Below are 20208 nucleotides of genomic sequence, written 5' to 3'. Positions count from 1 at the left end.
CCATTGGTGTGCAACAAACCTATGAGGTTCTGATCTATTCAGTTCTCATCTAGATCAACAATAACCTTATTTCCCAAATTTTCCTAATTTAACCATCTCATCTCTTTGGCTGTTTCTGCGAGCTTAGTGTGAAAAACAATAGCAAAAAAAGTAATTTTTCATTTGTACTGAGATCTGGTTTTGGGAAACATACTCAGGGTAAACAGGAGGGAGGCCTTTATACCTTTTAGAATGGGTTAAAAAGGAAGAGGAAGCTGATGTGACTCAAGCAGTTGGGCACCCACCTACCACATGGTCCCAGGAAGGGCTGGTGCAACAAGACGACATAACGAAGAGGTACAATGAGGAAATACAATGAGAGACACAAGTGGGAACAGAGGTGGCTCAAGCCATTGGGTGCCTGCCTACCACATGGGAGGTTCCAGGTTCAGTTCCTGGATGCCTCCTTAAAAGAAGACAAGCACAAAACAATGAAGGATGGGGGAAAATAAATAAATTAAAAAATAAATCTTAAAAAAAGGGGGGGGCGGTGTTTCAGGGGTTGGAAGTAGGGTTAAGATTCTCAGGCTTGACTGCATTCCAAAGCAAGAGGTACCTTCGCATTTTGTGGGAAGGAAAACGGAAATGCTGGATCTGCAGGACTCATCTAGGATACTAGGTTATCTAGGACTCAAGTCACAGAATCTGAAAATGAAATGAAGCAGGTTTTGTCCATCCTTGCCCAAGAAGAACCCGTGACAGGGACCTGCGTTCGCTTCACATAAATTAATTCAGGAGTAATTACCTCTAGTATTTGGGTGGTCCAAAGACATACAACAATTTGCTCAAGTTTACCAGGAAGTTCCTGAGAGAACCGGTTTCCGTATTGGTGAGTTTGGCAGTGTACCAAACTGCCAGAGAGATCAAATAACATAAAGATGATCTAGGGCTAAAGTAGAGCTCACGATGGAGGGAGCGAAGGCTTTTCATAGCAGGCAAGATTTGGATATTTAACCCGAAGGTGAAACCTTTTTTTAGGGCTTAGAAAATAATGAAATACTCAAAAGAGAACGCTAAAAAATACCTTTTATATAAGTTAATTAACGACATTTAAAATTCACTTTAGAAAAATAAAGCTTAACCTTTTTTCATTGCTCTACTTCAAGTTACTAAAAATTCAATAAAAAGAAGCATCCCGATTGAATTTTTAAAAGATGACAGGTTAAAAGAAATACTAAAGTGGGTAAAGAGAAGGAAGAGAAAGAAAAGCTGCAAGCCATGCGGCGCTCACGGCCATCTCCTGCCCCAGCTCTGGCGGGACGCGGGAAAATCGGGCTTTGCCGGATTCCTGAATCCGCGCCCCTTGTCGGCGACCCCTCTGGATCCTCGCTCTAGCCCCACCTCCGTCCAACAAGATCCCACCCCTCTCGGATTGCGCAAGCCCTTGTTGCATGTTGCTCTCTTTGTCGCGGATGAGCTAGGCGGGACTTCCGGTATTTGAAAAACTTCCGGCGGGAACCGGAAGGTGCTGTCATACGCAGAATCCCCGGCCTTCTGACACGCCAGGCGGGAAGGTGAGCTGTGCGTCTGCCTTGGCGGCGTCCTGCGGGCTCGCGCGAGCCTTGTGCCCGAGCCCTGGTATTTTGGGGGCCATTAAAAAAGTTCTCAGCGCTCATTAGGAAAGAAAAAGCCCTTTTATAAAGCGAGACGTTTCATTAACAATTTACTGTCAGCGGTCTTTATCTCACAATCTGTACCCGGAAAACCCCTCCTAGCTGCCGCGTGTCATCAGGTGCGCCTTCTCAGTCAAATTGCAGCTAGCTGTAAGCGCCTAGGCAGACATGTCGAAAGCCCGGGCATACCTAGATTGTTTTTATGCCGCAGATTATCGAGGATGGGGGAGGTAGCACTCATTTCGCATCGGATCATGGCCCTGTCTGAATCAACTACTTCTTCAGCAGTGTGCCTGGCACATAGGAGGCGCTTGAATAAACTGTTTGGGAACGGAATGAATGAGAACTCTCTAGGCAATTTTCCTCGAACCTCCCACATAATAGGATGCCAATGTAATGTGTGTGGAATGGGAAGAAGGCTAGTCTTGGTGTTGGGGGCTAGGCATTCTAGCCTTTTTCCTCCTCTCTTCCCTTGAGTAAGACATTTCACCTCACTGAATCTCAGGCTCATAAAAGAATATAGCAGGACCATCTGATCTCTAAAACTTTCCAGCTCTAATATTTTATATTTTTAATGACTTAGTTAACCCCTTAGGGGAATGTCTTTAGAAGTCTCTCAACTTGATCCCTTCTGTTCTTGGAACTTTTTATTGCTTTTCCTATTTAAATTTAATTTTTTAAAATGTATGCAGACCCTCCCCTCACCCTCCAATTTTCACTTACCCTACTTAGTGTCGCTTCACTTAGTGACAACAAATCGCAGCTATTGATTTGGAACATTCCTGTGTCCCCGCAAAGATAAGGGAGGAGGGAAAATCCCAAACCACAAAGAATATGTATGTTCTTTGCTATCCCTTTTTGAAAAGAAAGGAATGAGTGCCATATATGGTGTTGTCTGAATAGTGATGGAGAAAACCGTATATATCTTTATAGAGAACATGTTTATATATAGTATTTTGCTTACTTCATAAATATTAACAGAGCAGCTATTAAATGCCAGGCTCTGTGATACCAAAGTGAACAAGGCAGTTGTGTTCCTTGCTGTTAGAATGTCTTAATATTTTTTTTATTCCCCGCCTTGTGGCTTGCTTGTTGTCTGCTCTCTGTGTCCATTCACTGTGCGTTCTTCTGTATGTCTATATTTTTATTTATTCCCCCCCGTTTGTGGCTTGCTTGTTGTTTTTGCTTTCTGTATCCATTTGCTGTATGCTCTTCTGTGCTTTTTACTTGTCTCCCTTTTTTTGTTGGGTCACCTTGCTGAGTCGGCCCTCTGCAGTGCTTGTGGGTTGGGTGGCATTCTGCGGTGCTTGCAGGTGAACCTGCCTTTACAGCAGGCCCCGGGACTCGAACCCAGGGCCTCCTATATGCTAGAAAGGAGCCCAACTGATTGAGCCACAACTGGTTCCCTAGAATGTTTAATACTCTGATAAGTAAGCAGACAAATAAGTAAACAAAAGGATAAATACAGATTTTAGTATATACTACTGTATGAAGGAAACAGTGGGCCCAATGATATTGTATAACTGAAAAACTCATTTTAAGCCTAAAATGTTGAGCTTGGAGGGCTGAGAAGGACCCAGGCAATTGACAAGCAGGGGTAGTGTGCTGGCAGAGTGAACCTGAGGAAAGAAAGAATCATCCTTTTTACAGGGACTGAAAATGCTGTTGTGACAAGCTCAGGAGCTACGGTGAGATAAAAGTGGTCAGAAAGATAGTCGGGGGCCTGTCCTAAAGGGCTTTTTAGGAAGGCCATGGTAAAGAAATATTTGATTCTGAGTGAAGTATGGAATGGGAAGTCATTGAATTTTTCTCTTTTTAATGGGAGTAATATATATATGTATAGAACATAAATTTTGCCCTTTTACCATTTTTAAATGTACAATTCAGTGTCATTTATTACATATACGATATTGTATAGCCATTAACCACTACTTCCAAAACTTTATCCCCCCAATCAGGAACCCTGCAACCATTAAACAATAACTTTCCTATTTTCCCCCACCACCTCAGCTCCTGGTAAACTCTAATTTACTTCTGTCTATGAATTTGCCTATTGTGAATATTTCATATTAGTGGAATCATAGAATATTTGTCCTTTTGTATCTGACTTACTTCACTTAGCATAATGTTTTTAAGGTTTATCCATGTCATAGAATGTATCAGTACTTCATTCCTTTTTATGACTAAATGATATTTCATTTTATGTATATACCCCATGTTGTTTATCTGGTCATTTTTCCACTTATCAAAAGAAACAGCTCAGGTCATTTCTACCTTTTGGCTAAAATGAATAATACTTCTATGAACATTGGTATAACTGAATGGTTTTTAAACATTTTCAAAATGATCTCTTGGGTTGATATGTGAATTCTAGGGGGTAAGACTGGAAGCAGGGAGGTCAGTTAGACTGTTACAGGAGTTCAGGTGAGTGATGTTGGAGTCTTGGACTAAAGACCCAGTGGAGATCATAGTGATTTGAAAAGATTTCAGAATATTTTGGGGAAGCAGACTTGGCCCAGTGGTTAGGGCATCCGTCTACCACATGGGAGGCCTGCGGTTCAAACCCCAGGCCTCCTCGACCCTTGTGGAGCTGGCCCATGCGCAGTGCTGATGTGCGCAAGGAGTGCCCTGCCACTCAGCGATGTCCCCCGCGTAGGGGAGCCCCAAGCGCAAGGAGTGCGCCCCGTAAGGAGAGCCACCCAGCGTGAATGAAAGTGCAGCCTGCCCAGGAATGGCGCCACCCACATGGAGAACTGACACAACAAGATGCCGCAACAAAAAGAAAACACAGATTCCCGTACTGCTGACAACAACAGAAAAGGACAAAGAAGATGCAGCAAATAGACACAGAGAACAGACAACTGGGGTGGGGGGGAAGGGCAGAGAAATAAATAAATAAATCTTTAAAAAAATATATTTTGAAGGAAGACATTCTGTGACTTATTGATAAACAATGTGGGAGATGAAAGAAAAAAAGATTTGCAAGCTTTCAGCATAGTAAATGAAGCTTTGGAAGATGATGGGTATGTTCAGTATCAGGGTTGTGGTTGTGATGTGTATGTAAACGTGTTTATGTATCTATGTCATATATGTCATATCTTATCAAATTTGCATACTTTAAATATGTACAGTTTATTTTATGTCAATTATACCTTAGTGAAGCTGTTTGGGGTTTTTCCAAGGTTCTGGCTTAGCAAGAGGTTGATGGTGGTGCCATTTACTGAGATGGTAAAGACTGGGGAGGTACGGGTTTTAGGACAAGGAAGGATTATCAAGAGTTCTATTGTGGATGTTTTAAAGTTTAGATAACTGTGAGACATCTGGGTAGAGTCTTAGGTAGTTGATTTATTATGTGAATCTGAATCCCAGAAGCAAGGTTTGGGGTGGAGATATTAGGATTGTCAATAAGTAGGTGAAATAAGTATTCAGAATCATGGAAATGAATGAAATCTTGGTTATCCTAACAAATTCTGTGATAGGACATGGCAGGAGTAGAGATGGAGAAACAGGCCCTAAGAACATTTGTCTTTAGACTGGAATGTGCACACCTCTGGGAGTATACCTGACATAGATAGTTTTCAGGAAATAATTTCTAATACAGCTCTATATATACTCTTTCTAAAACTGATCTGCCTGAAATTGGGCCTATGTGTTCATGCAGATTATCCTTTCCCACTTCCCCTTGCACACTCATTTTTTCCTTCCACTTATCAAAAGAAATGCTTATCCATCTTTCTGTGGTGCATTGTCTCCAGGTTGCCTAATAAAAGGGCAATTGGAAATATTTGTTTCAGGGAAACCTCTTTTAATGGTTCATCAAAATGTTACAAACGTGCCAAGGGCTTGCCTATCCCTGTATTACACACATTCCTGTTAAAGCTGAAGGACGAAGTTGGATTTGGTATGGTGGTCTGAGTGGTAGTGTCTAAATTCAGATATACTGTAGAATGAGACCATGGGAATGATTGTAAGGTGATTTGGGTGGGTGGTTACCTGTTCCTTTATGATCAGTATCTAGAAATACTCTTTTGAGAAAGGGTGACCCGTATAACCGTAAAATCTTAAAAAGAAGTTGAAGAAAGACTGAAGATTACTCTGTCTACTCCATGGAAGCTGCTTTCCTTTTACTTTTCTAGTCTCCCAGGGGACAGTCCTATCCAGTAGTTCTAACTCACTGGTCTGAGTTAAGCTATCGCTGCGGGAGACCGTGTTCACTTTTGTGACATCCCCTTTGGTATTTCTATGAAGCATTACTTCTTCCTTCTAGTGGAGGTTAGAACCAGAGGCATTAGAATGTAGACTAGTTTAGGAAATTGTTTAAAGGATTCCAGGCATGTCAGGGATAATGCCATTTTTATGGTTTAACCCACAGTCTTTAGGAAATAGATCTTATGGAAAAGATTTGCATCCTTGTATTATGTGATGTTTCTGGGTATTTGCCTTAGTTTATTTAGAACTGGACCTTGGAATTTGGTAAATATTTGTTTAAGCATTAGTGATTAATAGTTTTATTTAAATATTGTGAACTTGTATAATGGAATGGATTATCTCATTTTGTTAATAACTTGGTTGCTATTTCAGTCAGTCAGCATCATTTATTTGACTCCCAACTTTAGAGAGAGGTAAGGAAATACAGAAGAGGGGAAAATGTCTTATTTTTAAGGTATTTATTGTTTAATAAATAACTTTATAATATGCTGCCTTTTAGTGTCAATATCAAATAAAACTTGCAGAATACTCAAGTATATGGTTCTTCAAAAAAACTAAAGATTGTCACCTTATAGGAGCTTGTATTTTTCAAAAAAAAGTCTACACTCATAAGGTTTTTGAAATCACTAGAAAGCTGTTAGTTTCTCTTCTAATTGGCAGTCACACAGAAGGAGAAATCAGGATTTGGGGTGTGCATGATCTTCCTGTGTTTTTTTCTTTTTCTTTTCACTGTGGTGTTTTCTAGTAACACTTTTGGAGTGTTACTTTTGAATGGCACATCATTTTGTAGCCAAATAAAGTGTTTTAGACTATTCAAGTCATTCTGATTTGATGTTGTTTCTTTCAGATGTCATCATTGCCAAGGAGAGCAAAATTAAAGGTCCAGACTGCAGTATCCAGAGATGAATTTTCTTCCTTCTCTGATTTGTAAGCATATTGGTTTAATATGGGGGTGGGGAAGTTATTTATGTTTTAGGGAGTAATGCACTCTGTCACTTACTAACTTCTAAGTTATGTTGGTTGAAGAAGTCTGTTCATTCATTCATGTAACAAATATTTATTGAACTGAGCTATCTTCCAGGATTTAGCTTACATTTCAGTTTGTAGAGACATCAAGTAACCACCTAAACATATAACAAAATATCTGTGCTAGAATATAAGGTTCATAAAGTTTTATATATCGCTTTAGAGCAGGGTTTCTCAACTTTGGGACTGTTTACATTTGGGGCTGGATAATTCTTTGTTGGGGGAGAGGGGGTGGTGCTACCCTATGCATTGATATTTAGCAGCATCCTTGGCCTCTATCCACTTGATGACAGTAGTTCTCCTCCCTCTCCCCCTGGCTGTGTTGTCACAATAAAGGATGTCTCCACACATTGTTAGATGTCCCCTGGGGGGCAAAATTGTGCCTGGTTGAGAACCTTTGCTTTGCAACACTGTAGAAGGTACTCTGAAGATATTTGTTAAATGAATGACTGATTACAATGTTAGGCAGTAATACGTACTATAAAAAGAAATAAAGCAGGACAAGGGAATAGAGAACACCATGAGTGGTTGAAGTGGGGGTACATTTTGGAAAGAGTAGACAGGAAAGTTCGAGGAGGTGGCAACTGTGCAGGGCTTTAAATAAGATTTGGGAATGCAGCTTGTAAAGATTTGGGGAGTGGATGTTCCAAGTAGAGGAAGCAGCACGTGTGCAGACCTTGAGGCAGTAATGAACTTGATGTGTTCAGAGAATAGCAAGAACAGATTCACTAACGTAAAGAGTGATAGGAAATGAGATTGGAATGTGTAGGGCCTAAAAGGCTATGATAGGGGCTTTAGTTTCTTTTGGTTGCTCAAGCAAATACCATGCAATGGTTTGGCTTAAACAATGGGATTTATTATCTCACTTTTTTTTGGAGGTACTGGGGCTAGGGATTGAATCCAGGACCTTGTATGCCGGAAGCTGGTGCTCAACCACTGAGCCACGTCGGCTCCCCTTGAGTTGGTTTTTTCATTTGTTTGCTTGTTGTATGTTTCGTTTTCCCCAAAGATTTATTTAATTACTCCTCCCCGCCCCCCCCCCCCCCACTGCTCTGCACTTGCTATCTGCTCTCTGTGTCCATTCGCTGTGTGTCCTGCTATGTCTGCCTGTTCTCCCCTAAGCGGCATTGGGAATCAATCCTGGGACCCTCCGAAATGGGAGAGGAGTGCTCAATCTCGTGTGCCACCTCAGCTCCCTGGTCTGCTGCATCTTCCAATGTCTGTCCTCCATGTCTCTTCCTGCTGCATCATCTTGCGGTGCCAGTTCTCCGCTTGGGCCAGCTTGCCATGTGGGCCAGTACTCCTGTGTGGGCCACCTTGCTGCATGGACCAGCACTTTGCATGGGCCAACTTGCTACGTGGGCCAGCTCTCCACTCGGTCCAGCTCACTGCACAGGCCATTGTGCCCTCTGCTTGCTTGTTTTTATTTTTAGGAGGCACTGGGGACAGAACCCTGGACCTCCCAAGTGAGAGGCAGGTACTCAACCACTCAAGCCACATCTGTTCCCCTTAGCTTACAGTTTTGGGGCTAAGAGAAAGTCCAGATTTAAAGTATCAAGGCAATGCTTTCTTCTTGAAGACTGGTATGGTATTCTGGAGATGGCTGCTGGTGATCCTTAGCCCTTGGCTCCTCTGTCACATGGCAGTGCACATGGTGGCCTCTCCCAGCCTTTTTGTTCTCTTATTATCTTCTGAATTCCTTATTTATTTATTTATTTATTTATTATTTATTCCCCTTTCCTGCCCCCCCTCCAGTTGGCTGCTCTCTATGTCCATTCGTTGTGTATTCTGTGTCTGCTTGTATTCTTGTCAGCGGCACCCAGAATCTGTGTCCCTTTTTTTTGTTGTTGTTGCCTCATCTTGCTGCATCAGCTCTTGGTGCGTGCAGCACCATTCCTGGGCAGGCTGCACTTTTATTGCCCTGGGTGGCTCTCCTTACGGGGTGCACTCCTTGCGTGTGGGTCTCCCCTACTGGTGTGAATGTGGTGAAATCAAGAGTTCTATTCTGGACTTGCTAAGTTTGAGATACCTGCTAGACATTCAGGTGAAATTGGATATACAACTCTTGAGCTCAAGGAAAGGGCACGTTGGAAAAATACAGTTGAGATTCCTTAGGTTAGCTATGGGTTGAGGTAAGGTCATCTGGTAAGACAGAGAGAAAAGAGAAGAGTGCTGAGGACTAAGACTTGGAAGGTTCCAACATTTAGAGGTTGAGAAGAGGGGAAAGGGACAGCAAAGGATACTTTGAGTAAGTTGATAGGGAAGAGAAAGAAAATAGGAGAGTGATGTTCCTGGAAGGCATGTGAAAGATATGCTTTAAGGAGTGCATGCCAGAGACCAAGTATGATTAAGAATGAAATTACTAGCCTTAGAACTACCATATGTATAAAAAAAAAATACCTGTATTTATGTAATGTTTTCATCATAATGACTAAAAGCACATTGTGTCTGTCATGTAATCTTGGCAATATTCCTACATGAAACAGGGTTAGTCAGTAATTCTGTTTGACAGATGATGAGATTGAGGTGGGAAGAAGTTGGCCTGCTTAGGTGGTAGTGTGAGGAGTGGAACCTTGATTTTCTAATTCCCAGCCCACTATTACTTTCAGTTCCACTGTCAGTGGCTTGGACTATTAATATCATACTTATGCACTCTTAGAGCATACTTTAGCTAAGAAGTCATCTAACCAGGTTTTTGCCTCAAGGCAGATCTTAAGCCATTAAAAAGCCAGATATCCCTGTTCACTTGTTTCAGGGGAGGAAGTGGTTGTCCTTCGCACTGGTATTGACCTCTTCCAGTAGGGGTAGAAGCAAGATTAACTGGGTTGCCAGGAGCATTTTGTTCTTTTACCAGAGTCCACACAGCTGCTTTTTCCTTGTTCTTGCTGTGAGTTTGATTCGGAGGTTGTTAGAAAAATACTATAGGTATACCTGAACCAGTCTAGTAGGGAAACATTGATTCTGTGAAAAGATAAAAAGTGTTAATTAAAGCATCTGGAAATGTTTGGTGCTGACTTTTAATATAATTTGGGGTGTTTCCTAGAGCCATTTCCCTTCCTTACATTGGTTTGAATAACTTAACACAATTTAAATGAATTTGATTAGAACTTAGGAAATTATTTAAGTGCTTTTCTTTTTTTTTTTTTTGACTTTTTTTTTTTTAATTGATTTTGTAAAAATATTATAAGTGCTTTTCATTGTTAAAATTGAAAAGCTAACACTGACTATGGTATATCATGACCTGGTAAGTTTAATGATTTTCTAAGTCTTGGGTATATGTGTATATGTGTTTGTAGCTTAGGTGAGGGGAGAATGAAAGAACTGGGATTTACAGTATATATCAGGGGCATTTTTACATTGTACCCTGATCAACACTATTGTTTCACTTCTAAGCAATATCTATTAATTGCCCAAGCTCATCACTCCTTTACCATGAAACACCTTCTACATTACTATTCTTTTAACAAGAACTACTTGTCTCTTTTTTCCCATTGACATTTGGCCTAATTTTTCCTGTAAATTCTTTTGTCATTTTTTTTCTAGATCATCGGCCTCTGAAGATGATGACAAGGAAGACAGTGTCTGGGAGCCCCAAAAGAAAGTCCCCAGGAGTCGTAAGCAGCCTATTCCCAAGGGATCTAAGCCAAAGAGGGCATCTCGGGCGAGGAAGAATACTCTGCAGATCAGTGATGGTTCAGAAGGTATAGCTGTTAAAGAGGAACTGGTAGGTGCTGTCATTGGATAGAGAGGGAATACTATAGTGTTTCCTTAATTGGTGATGTTACTTTCTCTTTACACAGCGTAGAGCAAAGTGTGTACATGACAAAAACTACAGGGCAAATGACAAAAACTACAGAGCAATGCTTCTCCTGCCATGGATCTTAATTATATTTATTAATGAGATTCATTGTATTGGAGAAGGAATATTTATCAGCTGGCATATTTGTACATCTTGCCTTAAGCAGACATTATATCTACATGAAGCTGGATTAAAAGAATCCAACAACAATAAATTATAGGCTACTATACTTAACAAAAATAATTATTCATTTCCAAGATCGTTTGCTGTGGAATACTTTAAATAATAGCTTCCCTAGGACATTTAAAATAATACTCTTTAATATACAGTGCATACCTCACTTTCCAGGGAGACACTTATTGTATTTAATAGGTATTTTATTTTTCAGCTGCTAAAGCAAATACCATACAATGGTTTGGCTTAACAACAGGTATTTATTGGCTCACAGTTTCAGAGCCTAGAAGGCTTGCTTCCTCCAAGGCTGGTGTCTTTTGACTGGTCGGCCATCTTTGGGTTTCCTTGGTTTTTCTGTTACATGGCAATGCACTTTGAGATGTCTTCTCCTTTGTCTTCTGGGTTCTCTTGAGCTTCTGGCTGCTCCCTGTGGCTTCTATTTCTGTGTCCAGTCTCCTTTGTTATAAGGACTTCAGCCATATTGGAATAAGGCTCACCCTCAGTCACTTTGGGCACACCTTAACTAATAACATTTTCAGAGGTTCTCCTTACAAAAGGGTTCACACCTACAAGAATGGGTTAAGATTAAGAACGTGTTTTTCTGGGGTATATAATTCATTCCCCAACAATAAGGATACTACATTGTACCTTGCTGTGCCACTGGATAACTTCTAAAATTTTTTATGGAAAACTTCATGAATTTTCATGTCAGCCTTGTGCAGGGGCCATGCTAATCTCTTTTTTTTTTTTTTAAAGATTTATTTTATTTATTTCTCTCCCCTACCCCGCCCCCCTGTTGTTTGCTCTCTGTGTCCATTCGCTGTGTGTTCTTCTGTGTCTGCTTGCATTCTCCATGGCACTGGGAATCTGTGTCTCTCTTTGTTGCATCATCTTGCTGTGTCAGCTCTCCATGTGTGTGGCGCCACTCCTGGGTGGGCTGCACTTTTTTCATGTGGGGCGGTTCAATGTGGGGCACACTCCTTGGGCATGGGGCTCCCCTATGTGGGGGACACCCCTGCGTGTCATGGCACTCCTTGTCCGTGGCAGTGCTGAGCGTGAGCCAGCTCACCACATGGGCCAGGTGGCCCTGGGTTCGAACCCTGGATCTCCCATATGGTAGGAGGATGCTCTATCAGTTGAGCCATGTCTACTTCCCCTAATCTACTCTTTATCTTTCCAGGTTTAGTATTTGTGTTGCCAAAGTGAGCACTGGATAAATACTTTTGAATTGCTCTTCGCCCTTATTATCAGTAGTCTTAGTAATCCCTATAGAAAAATGCTTTCCAGTAGGCCGGTACCTCTGTTTTTTCATCTTTACATTCAAGCTTTTCACTGAACACACTTTTCAGTGAGTTACCTAGAGCTGAGAAAGTATTGACTTCTGTCATCCTGCTGACACAATTTGGAGATATTTTTTACTAAACATGGCATAGGTTGATTTCCTAACCTAGGAAGTCTGTTTTGTTTTGATGGTTCTTTCTATGTTAGGGTCACAAACCCTTTGAGAATCTGACCCTTTTCTTTTCCTACCTTATGTAACCTAAATTCTATTATCTGTCACTTAAATTACTTTATTAAATAGACTTATACCAGTTTTGCCCTTCTTTTTTTCTGTCTTACATGGCTGATAAAACCCCAGCCACATTTGAGCCATACCCTCTTCTCTGCCTACACCTGAGCAGCTGTATATTGCTGGAAACAGTTTTACCAGCTACCTAACTTTAAATTCATAATCTCAGATTTCAAAATGACACACAAAACTACTTGGCAATCTCACTTTTATTTCGAAACATTTTTTTTTACTGTTTTTTCCTGAATCCTCTTAAATTCCTTAAATTCCTCTCCCTCTCAACTAATGAAATTACCTTTTGAAATTACCAAATACATTCCATATATTTGGAATATATGGAATTTCTGATTTTCTCATGACCAAACTTCCTACATTTGTATTCATCATCTTTCTGTCCTTCTGTTTCATTGGAGGAAATGTCACTCTGTGAAGGCCTAGTCCCACTGCTTGATCCCTTCTTGCCTTTTCAAGGTCTTGGCTCTTCAGTCATCCTCTTTTCTGTTGTCAGCCTTTGTTCCATTGGATTAATCCTTATAGTATGAAAATGCTATCTTACAACTAAGTTTTAAGACTCCTCCCCTTACACTGATATCTCTCCAGCTGTCAAGTCATACATATAACACAAGGCAAGGCAAAGGCTTGATTTGACCAATAAAGATATAACAAGCCACTTTTAGATTTAATTTATTACTTATATAGAGAACAAACTAAAGAATGGTCAGATTCTTTTTGGAATTTTGGGTTAAGTCGTGAGCTACATAATAACCAAGGAGTATTTTGGATGTTTAGAATGACTCCAGAAATCCATGAAGGCAAAAGAAACTGTGAACTGATAATTCATTCAACCTGTGAAATAATCGGATTAAATATAAAGAGAAAAAATTTTGTTGTCAAAGTGGTTTATTAAACCTGAGTATATCCCTGAAGGAGGCTGTAGAATCCTAGAAGCTCAAAAGCAGGAAAGAGATTTCCATATGGTTGTGGTAGTTTAGATCAGCTCTTCTCAAAATTTTTGGTCATTGGATCTTTTTACACTGTTAGAAATTACTGAGAACACTGTGATGCCATTTATGTGTCAGTTTGGCAAATCTCATAATATTTATACACACACATACACATATATCCTTTCAAGTTCTGTTTCCCTAGAGAACCCTGACGAATACAGACCCCCAAAGAACTTTTATTCATGTAGCTTATATGTTGATATTTACTGTATTAGAAATTTAAAAAGTGAAACATTTAAATAAAAAAATTTATCAGTTTTAAAATAATTAACATATTACGTGTTGATGCATATAATGTTTTTAAATGAGAACTCTTTTTCTAAAACCAAAACAGTTAGTGGAGGAATAATGGTGTTTTACAGTTTGCAAATGTCTGTAATGTCTGACAGTAGATGATAACTGAAATATATGAAGAAAATCTAGCCCCCACAGATATGTAATTAAAAGGTATTCTAATAGCTTTTACAGGTAACTATGGGTGTTCATATTTGATACTATACCAAAACTCAACAAGTTTCTTAAAGGTTTGTTCTTCTGTATAATTGGCAACCACATCAATGAGCTTTTTTTTTTTTTTTACTGCATTCCATTAAACTCCATTGTAATTTGAATGTGTCTTTTACCCATATGTGATTTTAATGTCATGTATTGGTTATTTGAAAAATACTGGTTCACTGAAGTATATAGATCTTCCCAGTGTTAGCGCCTTTCATCATAAAATATTTTTAAAAAATCACATTTGTGTTACCACTAATCTCATCACAGGATTGGGGAACTGTCAAGCTCATAGTGGGTGGCAGATAAAATTTTTCCAAAATTTTAATTTACTTAAATGTGTAAATTTTATTATTGGCAACAAATCTCCATTGTTTTATTTGAAGTGGCAGATTCGCTTAGTTCAATTTCTAAGAAAATGTCTGCCAGATACCCAAGTCTGAATAATCGTAGTTTGCCTGCCATTCATTCTTTCAAGTAAATAATGGTATTCCATTGAAAAAGAGGCTAGTTCAACTCACAACTGAAATGTTTAGCATCTTTTCCTCAAGATAACCACTGTACATCAGTATGCAACAGAAGTGCTTTGTGTATTTCTCATTTTATCATAGAATATTAAAATGATATATTCTTAACGGTCAAGTTGTAATAAAATTAATAATTTTAATTAATTTGTGCTAAGGTATCCTTAGTTTACTTCCCCATTGTCCTTCTACCATCAATGTAAATGTCAACTTGAAAAAGGCAAGTCACATCTTAGCGTAATTGTGAATGTGTCTTGGACCTCCCAGACTGCCTGATAGGGCCTCAGGGTCCCCTAGTGGTCTGTGAAGAATACTTTGAAACACTCTAATTTAAATAAATCTTGCCCAAAGACTCCAGAGAGGCTGTTTTTAAGTGTCTAATTTATGATTGTTTTCTTTTTTCCCTCTTATTTCAAACCTCCCACCTTTAGTCATTTTACTTTTTTGTCCTGTTCTTCATCTTCTTCCCTTTCCCTCTCCCTCTCCCAGATGCTTTAGTTGTTTTTTTTTGGTTGTAATAATAATGGAATAGGAGATATTTGAGTGCTTAGTATTAGCCAGGCACTATGCTCAACCCTTATGTGATCTTAATCCTCACAGCAACCCCTTGAAGCAGGTGCTATTCTTTTCTTGATTTTATAGATGAGAAAGTCAAGGCAAGAAAAGTTATCACTTGATCAGGGTCCATAGATAGTAGGTGAGGGAACTGGGATTCTAACTCAGGAACATGATTTGTTTAGTATTTCGGGAACAAATACCTCTCGGTGTTTTCACATCAGAGTGATGTATAAAACCAGAGTGAAATAATTATCATAAGGACTTGAAATTACTATGACCAATATTTTCTCTCCTTGGAGGCTAAACTAAGTAGGGGATTAAATAATAATCAGATGTTTGCTTGATGAGCCATGGACACATAATAGGGAAATTAGGTAAATTCATTCATTTTGCTTATTGAATGCCTACTGTGGTCTAGGCACTGTGCTTATCACACTGACATTTGAATATTTTAATTGTGTGATGCTAAAGTAGTATGATGTATCTATCGCACTGTAGGGATGGATGTCTTACAGTTTGGGACCAAAATTCTCAGAATCTGTTGGTTAAGCTTTCGTCTTCCATGTACATTGTTTAGAAGAGTAGTGGTCATATTTTCTTTGTACAGTTCTTCCTTTCTGCTTCTCTATGACTGCTTTGTATATTTTTCTTTTTGTCTTACCATTCTACCTTTATGACATTCTTTCTTTTGCCATAATTCATTTGATCAAGTTATTATCAACTCTTATTGGTCTGGGAGTCATTTTATCTTCATACCTCTGCACATATCTGTCATGTTTTGAGCTAAATATTTAATTCCCAGAGGGCAGTCTAATGTATGGTATTTCCAAATTCAGATGGTGGTGGTGGTTGGTGGACATTGGGGTAGGGTGCTTTTTATTGTAGTTCCACAGTAGTCAGTAATTCTGAAGAGATATTCGACAGGAGAAAAGATAAGATTTTGACTGAAATTTAGTTTGGGAGTTGTTCTTTTGTTCATTTTTGTGCCATCTGTATTACTTTGGTAACTGAAAGCAGAATTGTTTGCTAAATTGTGAACTCCATAAGTGTAGAGTCTTTCTCTTACCATTCTACCTCAGTGCCAAGACAAGTACTAGGTTTTGTTTCTTCACAGTTGAGCTGTTACTTGGCAGGGTGTGGTGCCAGGAGTAGTCCCTGAATATCTTTGTGGATTGCTGTGAGGACGGCCTATCATAGAAAAATAACTGACCTTACCCTGCTGTCATGCCTCATTTCCTGTCCTCTATTCTAGTACATAAGTTGGTGGCAGGTGTACCCTATTGAGTTTTATGAGCATGTGTTACTCTTCTTCTCCTAACTGATTGATACTCCACTCTCCTGTCCCCATCCCTTGCATACTGGGGCCTGGGGATTGAACCTGGGGCTTGTATGTGGGAAGCTGGTGCTCAAACACTGAGCCACATTGGCTCCCCTGAATTGGTTTTTCTTTATTTTTTTCGTTTTTTAAGGAGGCACTAGGAACCGAACCCGGGATGTCCCACGTGGGAAACAGATGCTCAACTACTTGAGCCACATCAGTTCTATGATTGACTTTTTTTCCCCTATCTGGTTGTGTCATTGTCCTTTTTTGGTGTGTTGCTTCACTGCGCCAGGGTTTGCGCCTCTCTGCGCTGTGCATGGGCTGTGCCTCTCCATGCTGCCCAGGTCTGGGATACCTTTTTTCTTTTTTTTACCTGGAGGTTCCGGGGATTGAACCTGGGTCTTCCATATGGTAAATGGGAGCTCACTTGCTTGAGCCACAGTTGCTTCCCCCTGATTGACTTCTTTTTTTTTTTTTTTAAAGATTTATTTTTATTTATTTAATTCCCCTCCCCTCCCCTCCCCTGGTTGTCTGTTTTCTGTGTCTTTTTGCTGCGTCTTGTTTCTTTGTCCGCTTCTGTTGTCGTCAGCGGCACGGTAAGTGTGGGCGGCGCCATTCCTCGGCAGGCTGCTCCCTCCTTCGCGCTGGGCGGCTCTCCTTATGGGTGCACTCCTTGCGCGCGGGGCTCACCTACGCGGGGGACACCCCTGCGTGGCACGGCACTCCTTGCGCGCATCAGCACTGCGCATGGGCCAGCTCCACACGGGTCAAGGAGGCCCGGGGCTTGAACCGCGGACCTCCCATGTGGTAGACGGACGCCCTAACCACTGGGCCAAAGTCCGTTCCCCCCCTGATTGACTTCTGATTACAAGTTTTAATCTTCATTATCTGAAATATGTAGATAAACCGTTACTCATTTTTTAATCAAACTTTTTTTTGGAGATAATTGTAGATTCACATGCAGTTGAAAGAAATAATACAGAGGGATTCCATGTACCTTCAGTGGTTTCCTCTATTGGTGATATCTGGTAAGACTTTAGTAAAATATCACAGTCAGTATATTGACATTGATAAAAATCTACAGATCTTATGTAGATTTCTCCAGTTTTAGTTGTACTTATTTGTGTGTGTGTTTGTGTATTTAATTCTTTTAAATTTTATCATACTTTGTAGATTAGTATGTCCACCATCACAGAACAGTTCCAGCACTACAAGGATCACCCATGTTTCCCTTACAATCACCTACCTCTTTCCCTCCCTGTTCTTATCCCTAATCTCTGGCAACCACTAATCTGTTCTCTGTTTTGTCATTTCTGGAATATTACTTAAGTATAATTAAGTAGCTTGTAACCTTTGAGATTGAGTTTTTAAAAAAGATAGATTTATTTATTTATTTCTACCCCTGCCTTGTTGTTTGCGCTTGCTGTCTGCTATCTGTCTGCTCTTCTTTTAGGAGAAACCAGAAACCAAACCTGGGCCTTCCATGTGGGAGGGATACCAATTGCTTGAGCCACAACTGCTCTCTGCTTGCTGTGTCTCTTATTTGTCTCCTTGTTGTGTCATCTCATTGAGTCAGCTCACTGTGCCAGCCTGTCGCGTCAGCTTGCTGTCTTGCTTGTTGTCTTTAGGAGGCATCTGGGACCCAAATCTGGGACCTCCCATGTAGGAGGCCAGCACCCAACTGTTGGAGCCACATCTGCTCCCTGAGATTGACTTTTTTTTTTCACTCGGCATAAATCCCTTGAGATTTTTCCCAAGTTGTTGAGTCTATCAATAATTCATTCCTTATTATTACTGAGTAGTATTCCAAGATAATTGTTTTTTTTAAATTTTTTGTTTTTATAATACTTTCTATTTGATTAAAGAATTTTCTTTGTGTACACTGGAATGTTATATTCCCAGTGTATTTCACAGGGTTACAAAACATCTTTCATTTTAAATATTACCCTTAAAGTAATTTCAGGAAAAAAATTTTTTTTTGTGAAATTAAACTTGAGCTTTTAAAAAATCATGCAGACAAGCAACTCTCAAACAAAACTGGATTAATATTTCTTGTTTAATTATATGACAGATTTCTTGCAGGACAATTGTTTTTTATCTTCTAATTCTGATGTGTTCTCTTTATGATTTGTTAGAATAGCTCTGTGGCTATTGCTGATGTTGATTTGGAAGACATAAAAAATGAATTGGAAACTGTGCAGACTCTGAAAACAGCAAAGACAAAAAGGAAAACTTCAGCTCGGTCACCTTCAGCTCCGAGGACCAAAAAACTGAAAGTTGATGAAGAAACAAGCAAAACCTGCAATTTAGAGATCGAGAGTAACATTACAGAGACACCATCCACAAGCACCATGTGGGAAGATACATGTAAGAAGGAAGAGAATGAAGATGACTTTACGTTTGCTCAGTCCCCTTTAAAGAAAACGAAGACGGTAACATGTCCCCAGGGACAGGCTGTCAAGTTTCCAGCAAATGCCAGCATTATTAAAGAGGAGGTGGAAATGAACTGGGATATAGTGCAGGTATGAATTAGCCTTTTTCTGTCACCTTAGTTGGTTTGATTCCTTTCTTTTTGACTAGATTTGGTGTTATACTGGCTAAGAGGAGTGGAAGTTTTCAGTTCTTTTTATAGTTTTTCCAGTGATTTCCTGGAGGCTTTGGCTACTGCTTCCTTTCCTGGGTATGCTGTTTTGTATTACAGCTTATCATCTCAGTTCTTCAGCTGGGAGATATGACTTTAGTCAAGGTAGGTCTTTGTCATGATGTTTTAATGAACATACACTATATACATTGATTGTACCAACAGATTGGGCTTGCCAAGGTTCATTGTTAAGTTTTTGCTTTGAACTTAGACTGTGATTTCATATAAAAGTAGTTCACATGATCAGCTCATAGGCCAATTAGTGCATCTATTTAACAATTAGTATTGTGTTTTAATATACTAAGAACAACAAGACCTAACAGATTTCTAAATGAAAATTCTATCAGAATTCCAACCTGAGATGCCGGAATTATATCTCTTTTTCCAGAGGAACTTGGATTTCCCCCTATTTCTTTATCTGGCTTTTGGGATGGTAGAAAAGACTCACTCTTAAGCAGTGCCCCAAAACATTCTGGGAGCGTTTCAAACGTGATCATATCAGAACATCTCAGGGTTAATGGGGGTGACCTTCCTCCCTATTTCCTGTCCTTTGATGATTCTGATATCACCTGCTGAGGATTGCTCTAGAGCCCAGGGTCTCTGCTGGATTCTTTTCAATCTGGGACTGCTTATGTGTCACCTTTTTTCTGTAGAGGATCTTCTTTCTACCCATGCTGCCTTTTCTTTCAACTACCTATTAGAAGAACATCACCAGTTATTTTTAATCATGATTTTTCTTCTCTAGCTCACTAAGGAGAGAAAGTTGCCTCAAAGCTTTTCATCTCACTCTTGTTCCTGAATTAAACAGTTCAAGGCTTCTTGGGAAACAATATAATTATGCTCCTTTTCATGCCTTCTTTTTCTTTATTCATTTAGATATAGAGGAAAATGCTTTAAAAGAGTGTTTCTGGACGACCTGCATCAGATTCACCTTGAAGGCTTACTTAAAAATCCAGAATCCTTGGTTCCATCCCAGAACTCAGAGGCAGGTGGACATGTCCCATTTCTATCCCTTCCCTTTTATTTAGTACTTCTATGCTTATTTCTGTCATTAACTACACCTCTTGTAGTTGACAGAGAGCAGAAAGGAAGGAGGATGGTTTCCAGGACCATGAGGTCTCTTGATGATGGTAATAAGTTATTTCTAGTTAAGTCAAGGGCCATTTATTCAATGGCAGTTTGCTTCCCATCCCTACCCTCTAATCTTTGTTCAGAGAAAGAGGTGAAAATGGCCC

General features: G+C 39.8%; 1 protein-coding gene and 1 pseudogene across 4 annotated transcripts in view; one reads left to right on the top strand and one right to left on the bottom strand.

Annotated features, from left to right (window-relative positions):
• The first annotated feature begins 1229 nt into the window (after nucleotides 1–1229).
• SRBD1 (S1 RNA binding domain 1) overlaps nucleotides 1230–20208 on the top strand; it is a 261168-nt gene continuing 242189 nt past the window's right edge. The window contains exons 1-4 of one of the 4 annotated variants that reach the window (XM_004447327.3): nucleotides 1230–1553; nucleotides 6709–6788; nucleotides 10431–10611; nucleotides 18468–18854. In XM_004447327.3, coding sequence (XP_004447384.1) covers nucleotides 6709–6788; nucleotides 10431–10611; nucleotides 18468–18854 — 648 coding nt within the window. In that variant the 5' untranslated portion in view covers nucleotides 1230–1553. Of the gene's footprint in view, nucleotides 1772–6708; nucleotides 6789–10430; nucleotides 10612–18467; nucleotides 18855–20208 lie in introns of all 4 variants that reach the window. The other 3 variants (XM_023588117.3, XM_004447328.4, XM_058278494.1) reach the window with 3 other exon arrangements.
• On the bottom strand, nucleotides 11533–11617 carry LOC111763629 (U6 spliceosomal RNA; annotated as a pseudogene).

Source organism: Dasypus novemcinctus, chromosome 17, assembly GCF_030445035.2.
Source record: "Dasypus novemcinctus isolate mDasNov1 chromosome 17, mDasNov1.1.hap2, whole genome shotgun sequence".
Lineage (NCBI taxonomy): Eukaryota > Metazoa > Chordata > Mammalia > Cingulata > Dasypodidae > Dasypus > Dasypus novemcinctus.
The sequence above is the reverse complement of the archived record's forward strand: the minus strand, read 5'-3'. Positions and strand labels throughout refer to the sequence as shown.